Below are 13,290 nucleotides of genomic sequence, written 5' to 3' on the forward strand. Positions count from 1 at the left end.
AGGCTCAGACAGAGGACAGGAGAGGACAGGACAGGCTGGGACGGATGAGTCGGGTAAAGCGGTACATTTGTTAGTGGAATAATAATGCTGTTCTGTCTGTTTCACTTTGCCATTTCCTTGTTTAATATAGTGCCCGAGTTTGTCCTCAGAGCAACGGATGTCCCCCCAAAACTGCTTTGTACTCTCGCTAAGGGCATCTGCTACAAGAGGGAAAGCCAATAAATAAGGTGGGCGTGGCGACAGAGAGAGGAGAGACAGGCAGACGGAAGAGAGAGACTGTGTGTGTGTGTGAAAGCGTGTGTATGCCTCTGGAAGAATCAATCGTGCTAGAGATGGTGTTTGAGTGACAGTGTTGGAGAGGGGGAGGGTGAGTCATTACTCTGATAGACTGGCGAGAGGGCACTGCGCTCCCTGCTTGCATTACACATGTTTATATTGCAGCTCTCCCCCGCTTTGCTGCACGTGATTATGCATGCACAGTGGACAACAGGGATGTGTTAAAAGAAGAACAAAAACATGCTTCTAGGCTATAAATTTGCCTCATCATCCGAAACAGCTCATGATCAGCTTGTTTAAAGGCTCGCAGGAATAAACTGGAAGCGGTGATTACACAAACACGACAGTTTTACAGAGTCAGTCTTAACCAGAACCATAACTTATCTGAGCTACTGTGATTGATCGTTGACCATTACAGAGTCTCTCACCTTATGTGGGACTGAAATTTCATTTAAAATGTATTAATTGTAGTCTTTAAAAATGATCAAGTAAGTAATAATTAAAAAAAAGGTTTTGGCATTGAAATATACCGTACAAATAATTTCCTATCTAGTAAAGAAAAGCAATGAACACTGGATGTAATCTAAGGTTGACACAAAAAGCAAACTAATTATCTGTATTTTTCTTAATTTGTTCAACATTTATCAATAAGTGAGCGAGTAAGTGAGTCAATCTTTTCCCCGTTTGTTTCCGTTTGGATGTTACAACAGCCCGCTTGTGTTCTATCATGCATTACTAATCACATTCTAATCTATACAGTTTTAATACTGTTTGAGACAATGACACCATTATTTCCCCTTTGATATATATACACAGTATATATCCTGCAGTTTCCCTTAACAGTGCATCTGCATAATTATGATCAAACAGTAATGTATGCATTTTAATGTATCAAGTTCAGGACACTTACAGAGAATATTCCGGCGAAACGCCCTTGAAGGCCGGCAGGTCACGGACGTACTCATTGTGGAACCATTTGACTTTGAAGTGAAGATTCATGTATTCGGTACTTTTGCATAGGCGGTGCTTATCGTGCTCTGTGATGGAGATTGAAACACAAGGAGCACACATTATACAGCACATCCACTGAAATCACAGTCTCACACACAGGAACACCTCTGGACCGACCAGAGTGTGTTACATTAAATTTTTCCTTCTATGATATAGTAAATGTGCTACATGTGCTGTTAATAAAATGAATGAATAAATAAATAAAACAGCACCTCACACGCTCACACACACTGATGGACATTTGCAGATCTTGTAACAAGCATTGTAACAGCCTCAAATATGTACAACCTTGAGCTATCAAAGTCTAATAAAATAAGACCGAGCCTGTGAATGTGTCCAGCTCGCTGCAAGACAAAGAGAGTCCTTGAATGACTGCAAACAAATTGCAGCTAAAATGGTATTAGACTTTCATGTCAGATGACATGGCTACTGAGTCATTTAGTCCAGCTCACTGTAGACATTTCAGAACAATTAAACATTTCCACGGGATCCCCTGGAGGAGAGATGGATGGCGATGGCATAAGAGAGGGAGTGAGGAAAGAAGAGCTGAGGAAAAAAAGAGAGGGAACCAGTGAAGTAGAAACGACAAGAGGGATACAAGACAAAAGAGATAAGACCATGAACCAAGAAGAAGACTACTCTGCAACTCTACATTCCTGCAGATAAAACAATGGCAGTAAGAAGAGGAAGAAGCAGAGTAGAGGAAGCATCATGGCAGCACAGAGGATTCTAGGCGAAACTGTACAATGATGAAAATAAAACAGAGTAGTCATTGCAACACGGATAAAACAGAATAAAGATCAAAGATGAGTGAGCAAGTCGACATTGCATGCAAAAGAGATAAACCCTCACAAAGGCTCTGTGGGAGGCTACAGCCAGGCTAGCAGCTGCGTGAGGCTGTACTGAGGCACAGTGCCGCTTTGAGCTAAAGGCTAACGTCAGCATGTTAACATGCTCCCGATGACAACCCTGACATGCTCACGTTTAGCACCTATAACGTTTACCAGTTCACATTCTTAGTTTAGTAGTCTTAGTTTAGCATGCTAATTTAGCATGCTTTAGCACTGCCAATTAGCGCTAAATGCAGTACAGCCAAGTAAAAAAAATGGAGATTTTTTTAGTCAAGACCAAAGTTGTAGAGACGAACACTGCAGCCCATTGAGTCGCTAGCAAGCCCAAAAATGGCAGCATCAGCGGTTTGCTCAAACGTTTGAACGGTCTTTGTTTCCTGGCCGTGCAAATAATGGCTGTTGCCTGTGAGGAGCAATGGTGGAAGGCAGCGGGCGGTTGGGCAGACGGCCCGTCTGACTTAGACACTGCAGACGGCACATCCCATCTCCTTCCAACAGTCAATGAGTTCACTGAGCCACGACCACGATCGTCTCCTGACCGTAAACATAAAGCTTTAATTCCAAAAACTTAACCAAACCCCAACCAGAGAGGTTGGGAGTCGCATCTCTCATGTGACACTCAGCACTGTCAGTCCACATTTGTTAACATTACGGTGTTGTATCAACACAGAGGCATCATCAGCTGCAATCAACAACCACCAAGTGAACGCTGCATGTGTGCTGCATCACAAACCTCCCAGACTCACCGTGCTCTCCCCCTCACTCCACCCCTGCTCTCTGTCTCTCTTAGCTGCTATTCATTGTTTCACTTTTTTGCCCAACCTTTTCTTTCTCATTTTTAGGTTTTTTGCGTACTTTTTATTCAGTATGCAAATAGCCATACAGTCCCCTTCTCTACAGCAGAGCGCAGGCATTTGCAGCTGTTGCAGTTTTCCACAGATACACTGCAGGGAGGGGCGAAGCTTTAACCGATCATTTGAATGCCTATTTGAGACGTGTTTGAGGCTGATTATAAAGCCAGGTGTGAACTCCAATCCGTCTCGGCTATACTGAGACAAAATCTGGCGTATTCGTCCACAGGCCTAAAGAAACAGGCATTTAAAGGAGTGGGATAGAGTTCTTCATTTTACAGCAAGTGCTTCTAAAAGGTAATGCAGAAATAAAGACAAGAATATTCACACACTCTTTTGCAGATACTAGATACATACATTCACACCACATCAAAGACATGTTTAAATCCACACACTGCATCCTTGCTGCCGTGGCTTAATCCTGATAAGAACCTTGGTGCTTACGATGAATAGTGCATCGCCTGCCAGCCTAAACTCGTCTCTGAGCTCAGAGGAAAATATTTACATATGTGTAATTAACATATTTACCTGTGGATAATGTATTCAAATGCAGAATGCAATATTTCACTCCTTAGAAGAAAGAAGAAACTGAGTGCTCCGCTTTTGAAACAGAGGTTAGGCTGCACCCAACAAAACAAAGCAAACAAAACCTCCATCATTAAAATGACTAGGCCAAACAGTCATATACAGCATGTGTGTGTGTTAATTAGGATCAACTTCAAATCAGTGGTATAGTAAAAAGAATGCAGCTCGATGGTGAGTTGAAGTGACTGCATAACTAGATGGGACACCAGCCTCCACTGAAAGGTCTGACAGTGTTGGTATCTCTTGAGAAAATGTCTGTATAGCAGAAGCAGTGGGTGTGAAAAAGTACTGTATACTGCATAATACTGAATAAAGAAAAGTGGACAGTTACCATAGCCACCATGGCTTAATACATAGTGTAGTTAACACAGTGTCAGAAGTTAGACCTTGATTAGCAGAAAGTCACAGTTCTGATACTGTAACACTGACTGACAAGCGGTCTGTGGGCAATACACTGCGAAAGCAGCACTGATGTAACCTCTTTAAATATCCCATAGTATGAGAAATATTATTTTTTTTGTTGGCTGACATGCATGTCTATTCAAGTCATTTTCTCCACCCATAAAGTCACGAGGTGGAGTTTTTCAGCTTGCACATATAGATTTCAACATCAATCCCAGGAACCACAACAACGGGCTGTTTAAAGTGCTGCACTGATCTGATATGGAAAGCTGTGACGATGTCGGCACCTTACAGCTATTTTCTTTTGGAGCGGAACACTGGAAAATGGCAGGATCACAGCTTTCGTCTACCCCTTACCTTCATGGCCAAAGTGGTTTTGATGGCTGAAATTGCCGAGGGATTTAAGGTTTCACCTGGATTCACCTGGTCGGCTTGGGACACAGAGGGAGCCAGGTGGTTTAAACATTGTGACTATTGAGTCGAGGTTGTTTTACTAGAGGGGACCTGCAGTTATTCTGCCGCAGAGGCTGCGTAATATCTGAACCTGCGGATCCACTGTGGCGGTGCCGCTTTAATAACTGAGCAGGCACTGCAAGGCAGCTTATACACGTACAGGATGGGACACACACACAATCACAGTTTGTCAACCTTTCTGCTCTAAGCTCTGACTGCGCGCACACACACACACACACACACACACACACACACACACACACACCATCACTGTCACACACTCACAGTCACCTAAAGGAAGCAGATGGAGGTCAGCTGGGAGACAGAAAAGTAGAGGTCAGCAGGTGTTTTGTTTGCTGCTGCCAGCCAGGTTCTGCTAGCTTGCTATGTGAAAGTGTTTGAAGGGTGTGTGTCTGTGTGTGTGTGTTTGTGTGTGTGTGTGTGTGTGAGTGAGTGTGTGTGTAGGTATGCGTAGGTGTGTGTCTAAATTAAATCCACTCAAACACATGTACTGCATGTTTCTACTGCCCCAAATAAGAATTAATTGCTGTTTCCAAAAATAATACGTATACAAGAATGTCTCATATAATCTCCTCGCTGCATTTCTTTTTCATACAGATGCTGTACTAGACATAAAATCTATGAGCAGATTCATTTATTGTAACAAAGCAAAGTGCAAACAGCATGAAAGAAGTCTGAGCAGACTTAAGATTTGACCAATCCACTAGAATCCCAACACATTCACTCACCGTCCATCATCGTGCTAAAGAACGCTCCAATAAAGTTGCTTGGATTTTGGGTCAACTCATCGATGGAGGACTGACTGTCATGGAACCTTACTCGAGGCAAAACAAAGAATTGTGACAAAATCAAGCAAATACGTTCAGTTAAGTATTTTGTTTTTAATTGCAGTCCTCGTTTTACTTGAAATGAGAAAATAACTGATGTTCCGGACTTTTGCTTTTTGAAGTTTTTCTCTAACTGGACCTCTCTGAATTTGAATTGAATAAACCTGCTCGAGTGTAAAGGTCAGGGTCACCAAAGATGTGAGGATACATCCCTCAGACGAAGTTCAATATTCACAATTTCTTGGAGTAAGCATCATTGTCTTAGATCAACATTACTGATGCATTAAATACAAATGTATTTTAACATACAAAGATCTATATTATCTGTGACTGTATTCATTCATTGGATGGAATGGATCATTGTGAAGCCAAATCTTCTGCATGGACATGTTTCTTTCAGTTGTATGAAGACAGAAATGTCTTCCAGAGGTTAAAAGAGTGTGAAGCTCTTGAAAAGCTTGTGGCTTTCAAAGCTCTTCAGGTCAGGAGTCCTAAAGCTCAGATACTCTCTCTAGACAATGGAAGCACAGAACGACAGAATGCGCCTCTTTGCACACTCTGAATGAAAACAAAAGGATATAATTTTCCATTCACTGGCTCCATTGTGATTGTTTGAACAAGGGGACAATCTGGGGAAAATGAGGCCGGAGGTGCAGTGTTTTAAAAATACTGTAATAAAACATACAGAAGCTGCACAACCTCAAAGTGAGTCATCTGCTTATGCTTTCCTTTTTTTTTTTTTTTTCAGAAAATGGTTTTAAACGACAATTCCTGTGTTTTTACAACACAATCAAGGCCTCCTCAAAATTAATTACAGGCTGTGGAGCTTCAGTATGATTATTTTATCACTCATTGAAGAATTTCACTTGCATGACAGTAATTGTTGTGTAGAGCTGAGGTGTCAGATTTTTTCAAATGGGTAATATGTCACTGCGGAAGGTAAGTCAATTCAAATGTATTTATGCTGTTCATACAAATCAAGCCTCCTGGAGCCTCCTCGTGGTGTCACAGGGATTGTCACATTCAAGATAAAAAAGGGTTGAACATACTGTGTGTGTGCGGCCACGTGCATGTTTGAATGTGGGCTATTCTTGTAGCATCACAAAGACTGGAGCGAGCAGCACTACAATGAAGTATGCTTTATCCATTCGTATGGATATGTGGCCTGCACACTCGAGAATGATGCAAAGCATCGAAGAGAGACACAACAATACAGCAGTTGCATGCAAATAAGGCTCCACAAGGTGAGGTGTTCTGGATCTTTGAGCACTGAAGATCAGTGTCTGAGGACCAGGTCTCTATTACTGTAATGTTGATATGCATAATATGTTTAGAACAGTTAGATTGCGCATTCCTCATCCAGTTCACATAATCTGACAAAGGAAAAGGCAGCTGTAATGTAATTATAGCAGGAATGCTGGTAAGACTGCTAAATCTACATTTCTAACCGTTAAGAAAATGATGCCAGGGACCATCAACAGGCACCCACAAAACTGATGAGAGGCTTGTCTTCTTGTCTCCCCCGTGTTTTCCTGGTTTAATGCACTGCAAACTATAGTCAAAGCCACCAGTATCATCCTGGATGCACTGGACACACACAGTTCACACACTTCCATGAAAAATCAGTCATCACTGAACTCCATCGCCACACCTTCCTATTACTCTCTCAATATATTTTCAGCGAAGAATACAGCAACAGGTTCAATTGTTGCATTGTTAACTGCAATGTGATGTGATACAGCAGAATTATGATTGTAATGGGGGTTTGGTTAAATTAGATGGTGATGAAGGGACAACTTACGCCTCATCTATTTTGAAAATCTCTTCAACACTGCCTGTCTTCCAAACTGCATTCTAATGGCTGATTTTCTGTTTATGCTATCATGTGAATGGCTCGTGGCAGCGCACATTCACGCTTTGCCTGGAGAAGCCAGTTCAATCTTGCTTCTTCATTTAGTGAGACATTTTCATTACGGGCCATTGTGATTAGCACAGCTGCTTAATAGATAATATGACTAGCAGAGAAGATAGTGATTAATCACCACACCAATCCTATTTATAATCCACTTCACTTGCGCTTTTGCTAATATACCTAATCATATATAAACAAAAGTATATGTTTGTGTTACATTTTGGTTGTGTGTGTGTGCATGCACACCCCGCTGCATGTGTGTGTGCGCCTTTGTGCCCTGCTGGTGGTAAACAGTGTGGGCTGTCCTGAGGGAGGAGTAGGCTCAAGGTCCCTGGTGAGGATGTCATCTTGTCTGACTCAGCCCACTGGGACGGACAAACTCACAGGAGACTCACTCTCTGCCTCATTGATTTAAATGCCATGGATAGTATGATGAACTGCAATGGTTCACTGCAGCATTTTCATCCTCTAATTACCATTCTGTGAATATATGTATAGGAGAGTGTGGTTATACAGATTCACTGGAGACAAAAGGCTGAAGGACCAGAATGGCAGTCAGGGTCAGTATAGTTCTCTCTGTGACATAATTCCTTCATCTTGGCTTCTAACCCAGTTCTGTCAAAGGGCCTCCTAAACTGTATCACAGGGGCCTACTGACACAGCTTTGCTGTAATACCAGAGCCCACGGAGACACTAACTCCTGTTGATGTGATTCAAACAGATAATGCGTTAGGACAAAGCCGAACTTATGACTTAATAATGTAAGAGTCCACTCTGGTTCAGTATAGTGAATCAACATTTCAGTGTAATTTCTTTTTTCTCTCATTTTGAATCTGTTTAATTAATTTCCCACAACTTTGTGAAAACAAACACACTAAAATAAGAATTATAGAATGTGGGAATTTACAGGATCATAATATTTTAAGGAGAAAAAGTTAGATTTGTCCAACCTGTTCTCATTCCCGGACCATCAAATACTGATGCTTTGTTACGACCCTCTACGTCTCATACGAACACATCAGGTTAAGGACACATCGGGCCTTCAGCTAATTCCAATGTATGGCTATCTGTGTCAGCATTAGACACCCAGAGCAACTGCTCCCGCCGTCAAACATGTTGGCACAAAGCCTTCCTGCTCTGATCCTGAAATGGTCGCAGTTTGGTTAGGTTTAGGCAACAAAACTGCCTGACTAGGTTTAGGAAAATATGGTTCACGTTTAGTTTCACATTAGACACGAACCCCGGTCTCATGGGTTTGCTGTTGTTGTTTGATCCATCCAGCCACTCCACCTCCTCCATTTGTGGCCTTTTTGCTCTTTATAATTCATCACCTTACTCTGAGCATGCACATTGCAATGGATGGGTCTCCAGTAAAGCTAGTTGAAAGCCTGGTGCGCCTCTATGCCAAGGGGCGTGACGAAGCGTCGGTTTGTGACGCTTTGGGAATGAGACCAGGCTTATTTGTCAGTTGCAGTTTGTAAACACAACATTAAAAGTTGTGCCTCCTCCCCAGCTCAGCGGCTCCTCTTAGATGCGTACTTACGATCTGGCACGGAATCTACGTTTTTATCGAGTCCCACCCTGCATGCTGTTTTGGTTGGGGGATTAACCCCCACTGCCACAGCAAAATAAGAAAATACTTGCAGACGGCAGGATCTCTGCAGATATAGACACACCCACACAATTCTCATGGGTCAAAAGTGGTGGTTGAGAAAAACTATTTTTCTTTTGAGGAAAAGTTTGCTCATTCTGCCTTTAAGAAACCCCCTAATGGTGAATCTGTGAATTTGCAGTCATTATAACTCACAACAATGCAGCACAATGATATAATTTCCAAGGGAAAGTTGTGAAAAATATTTTACACCAGGAGATTATCTTTTCTTACTGGAGAGGAAATTCGCATTAACATTTTACATTTGAAGGAGAGAGTTTATGGAGAATTTATGAGATCTTCACGCAAGAAATAAATGCACTACCTGCAAAGCTCACTCAGCGCTTTATAAACTGTCAATATAAAAAGCCGGACTTTATTAGCTGAACCACAGAGAGATCTGAATTGAATGTGCAGCACTTTGCTGAAAATTGCACAAAAAGCAATAGAGACTACCAGACTGGCTAATTAAAATCACACTGCAGGACAACACCCAACCTTTGGCCATTCCCCGGCCCCATAAACAACGTCTTTCTGTGGAAACAAAACTCCCCTTGAAGAGGTACATGAATTGAAATTCAATTAAAAAATTCTATGGAGTGAAGTTGTTCCAACAGGCTGAAGATGAGTTAATGGGCTGCTGGAGCATTGGATCTTTAATGACATGCTCCAGGGACCACAGCCATTAAACAGCTATGCAGTGGATATACAGCATCTACTGTAAAACTTTATCACACGAGCATTCTGAAATCTAGTGATAGCACTACTTTTTCACATCTTGATAAAGAACTCTTATTCGTTGCTAAAATAACGAAGTTATTAAAGTCAGCTCTTCATTAAGGCTCATTTTTAATTCAGGTGGGATTAGGGATATCCTCTTTTATCAGGTACCCTCTGTTTATCTTATGTTGAGGTTTGGTGAGCTGGCTTCACACCACTTGACAGCTGATATTTATTTGAGTCTGAACTTTGTGTCTGAAATTTTACAGATCTACATAGTATCCTTTTGAGTGTTTATCATGGAGGTAATAGTGCATGTGTGAATGAGAGAGTGACTTCAGCTACAGCCATTCACTCTCTCACGTCCTCTTCCTCCTTCTCTCTGTTTCTTATTTTATCCTCTCCCTGTTTGTCTTCCCTCCTACATTCCTCTGCCGTCTCTCGTCCTCTCCCCCTCTCACACATTCAGAGATTCTCACAAAGATGCTAAAATTAGCAGCATCCATTTCTGCACCAGAACTGGCACCAGAAGCCTCCGAGCAGGAAGCAGAGGTTGCATCAAAGACTTCATTAAGTAATGCACATGCACATGTGTGCACACGCACACCTACACATGCTGATTCCAACTGAACGCTTGCACAAATGGGTGGCTGCACAAATGCGCGACTGCACAAATGCACGCGCGCACAGACACACAAACGCAGACTGACAAAGCAGGACATTCTGGCCCGCCTCCTTCAGGGTGTCTCTGTCAGCTGCCCTGCCAGTTCTGTGTGCCTTCTTATGTAAACAGGTCACTCTGAGTTACTTCCATTTGTCTGAATGAGAAAAACAGGAAGCAACCTGGACCGGCTCAGTATACCTATTCCTACCACCTCATTATTGTCATTCATTGTGTAAAAGCACAAACAGTACATGCACGAATGATAGAATGTGCACATACACGTGATGAATCTGTGTACAACATGCAGAGATTACAAATGTGAGCTGCACAAACTAGATGGATGCAAAACATGGAATCAAAGGTGACCCAACCAACGCAATCAATTTCTGGTGTTCCTTGAACAATCTCTAGTTGTGAATGTGCAGCTGAATGATTATTTTGGGACTGATCTTTATAGAAAGCAGTGAGCCGTAGTTAGAGTAATTAAATGCCCTTTGGTTCACTGCTTTCTTTTACATATAACTAATCGGACTCTTCTGTAGCTGCACTTTTTAAACACAGGCACATGTATGGATGTGCCATATAGGTGCATGTGTACATGACCTGGCCATTATAAAGAACTACTTACTTTTCCAATAAAACTCATTGTGCATAATTTGGGTAGCATTAGCTACTGCAAATATACTCTGTGTGTAAGTGTTATCAATTGAAGATCAAATGATCTCCATCAAATGAATTCATGCATTCAGAATTCATTAGCTTCATTTCTATCGCCCTGTCAGTACAGACTTGCCAGCCAGTGCAACATGAGACAATTTAGAAGAAAAATTCAGCAGGACAAGAGGTGCATGTTCAATAAAATGGTTGATGAACACAATCCACTAGTAAAAGTGATGGGCAGTGGCTCTGGTTACACAGCAGCAATGTATTATGAGGCACTCTGTAACGTTTAATGGGCAGATAGTCAGAAATTAATGTCAACGGATCATACGTCCAAGCACTTCAAAGATCTTCACCATGTTCTGCAACAAAAACACACGATACTCACATACTTGGGATATAAAGTATGAGCAAAAAAACTGCATCAATCAATAAAAGTGGGCTTGGCTTTCCAGGTTGCGACTGGCACCATCTGTGTTTTATGTGGTTTTACAATCTATACAATAAAACACATTATGTGGTTTACAGTGTGCATGTTTGCACTACAATGTTATGAGGTTTATGAGCTGTCAAAGTCTCCTTTATTTAACTACGAGCTTGTCTACACCAAACCAAACCTAGAACTCCGACAGCTGGTAGGACCAACAAGAAATGAGCAATAATTCATACAAAGTGCTCCTTTGAGGAACATGACAGTCATGTCCTCCTCCTGGCACGTGTCGCTGTGGGCGGGCAGTGATGTACTGACAAGAGGAGGCAAAGCAGGGGAAGAGGGTTCAGGCTCAAGGAGCGAGAAAGAGGGTATGTGTGACTGAGTGCATCCATGACTCTTGTCTCCTTTTGTAACACGGACACCTCAGGCAAATCAGACACACAAACACATGGGCCCGAACCTGCTGTGACAGCAGTCAGTTACACCCGATGTGGTCACATGTCCAGCTGCCCTGATTCAGAAATGCACACAGAGCCACTGTCACTTTTTCTGCCTCACTTTATCTTTATTGACTTAATTGTGTGTGTTATCCTTCATAAAAGTGAAAAGACTGATGATGTGTCGCGCGATTGTACAATCATGAAACTGTGCTGTTTAGCAAAAGCTTTGTGATCTTTTGAAAATAATAAACCTGTAGAGCTGCTATTGTTTTGGTTATCGTGTGTGCACAAGTTAGGCCGTGTTCAATATTTGATCCTGAAACAAATAAAAAGTGTCCCTTTTTGTTAATTATCTAAAAAATACCTCTACTTGATTGCAATGTGTGTCGTTATGCTGATGACACACTACTGTGACTTATCGATTGATAAGCCTGAACACAATAAGATGCTGAAAATATGAAACTTATCTTTTATCTTCAACATTGAGCACTGATGAGACGAAATAAATGCTACTCTCCAGAAATGCTCTTTGTGCTGCGGTAAAAACAGAGTTATGATGCTTTCTTTACAGCTCATGTTTCGGCTCTGGCTTTCTTTGTGACGATAGCTAAACAAACAATTGCTCAATTATAAAACCCATTATTTGTCAGTACTCTCTTTATTTCTGTTACGATTGGAACACTTTCAACTGTTCTAATTTCTTGAACCAGATTGCTGGATTACTACAGTCCTCTACACTTATTTTACAGTATGCCAGTGGGATGGAGTTGTGCAAAATCTGCAGGTTTGTGTTACAGCGCAAAGCATACAATATGACGGTCACTATTTTTTCAGTAAAAACAGAGGCACAGATTCAGAGAGTATTGCATTGCTGCATGATGAAATGAAGTTGATGGTTGAATCATTTTCAAAATGTATTTTCTCTTTAGAGCAAAGGAAGGAGATACAAGCAACAACATCCTATTTATGACAGAAGGCAATGGAAAGATAGAGACTACAGTTTGGAGATACAGACTACTGGTAGTCTTGACTGCTGTCTCCTTTGTTTTCAGTAAATCCTACATCAAGGTATCGCAGTTATTTGTACAAAAATATGGTGATTATCAAAAATGATCCATGTGGAGTTGTGGGGAAAACGTAAGCATTTGTGATTTAATATAAATCTCAGTTCACATAATCTTGCTGGTTCTAGCTCATTATCTCACCACAGAAATACACATCCATCTGTGCACACACACCTCTGAATCTACACATGTCTCATTAAAATCTGACGGATGAGCACATTTAAATGCAGATAGTCCATAGGCATTCTGTATTCCAAAAGCAGATCCTATTTAAAAGCAGCTCACACCTCAGAATCTATATGCCTCCTATGTGCACGTGTGTGCTTACAGGTTTGCAGTGTCTTCACTTGGCACCTGGTTGCCATAGCAACTAAAGATGGCTTAGCACAGAGAAAGCAGCAGGTATGTGCTGTGTAGATGTGGATAAATCACCAATAAGCTCTTCTGATGCTTCTTAGCTTTTTTTCTT

At 41.6% G+C, this 13,290-nt stretch overlaps 1 protein-coding gene across 1 annotated transcript in view; it reads right to left on the reverse strand.

Annotated features, from left to right (window-relative positions):
* LOC121608743 (protein unc-13 homolog C) overlaps nucleotides 1-13,290 on the reverse strand; it is a 90,095-nt gene that overhangs the window by 22,718 nt on the left and 54,087 nt on the right. Inside the window, exon 19 of the mRNA XM_041940075.1 lies at nucleotides 1,187-1,313. Within this exon, the coding sequence (XP_041796009.1) occupies nucleotides 1,187-1,313 (127 nt within the window). The remainder of the gene's footprint in view (nucleotides 1-1,186; nucleotides 1,314-13,290) is intronic.

This window comes from Chelmon rostratus, chromosome 1 (genome assembly GCF_017976325.1).
Source record: "Chelmon rostratus isolate fCheRos1 chromosome 1, fCheRos1.pri, whole genome shotgun sequence".
Lineage (NCBI taxonomy): Eukaryota > Metazoa > Chordata > Actinopteri > Chaetodontiformes > Chaetodontidae > Chelmon > Chelmon rostratus.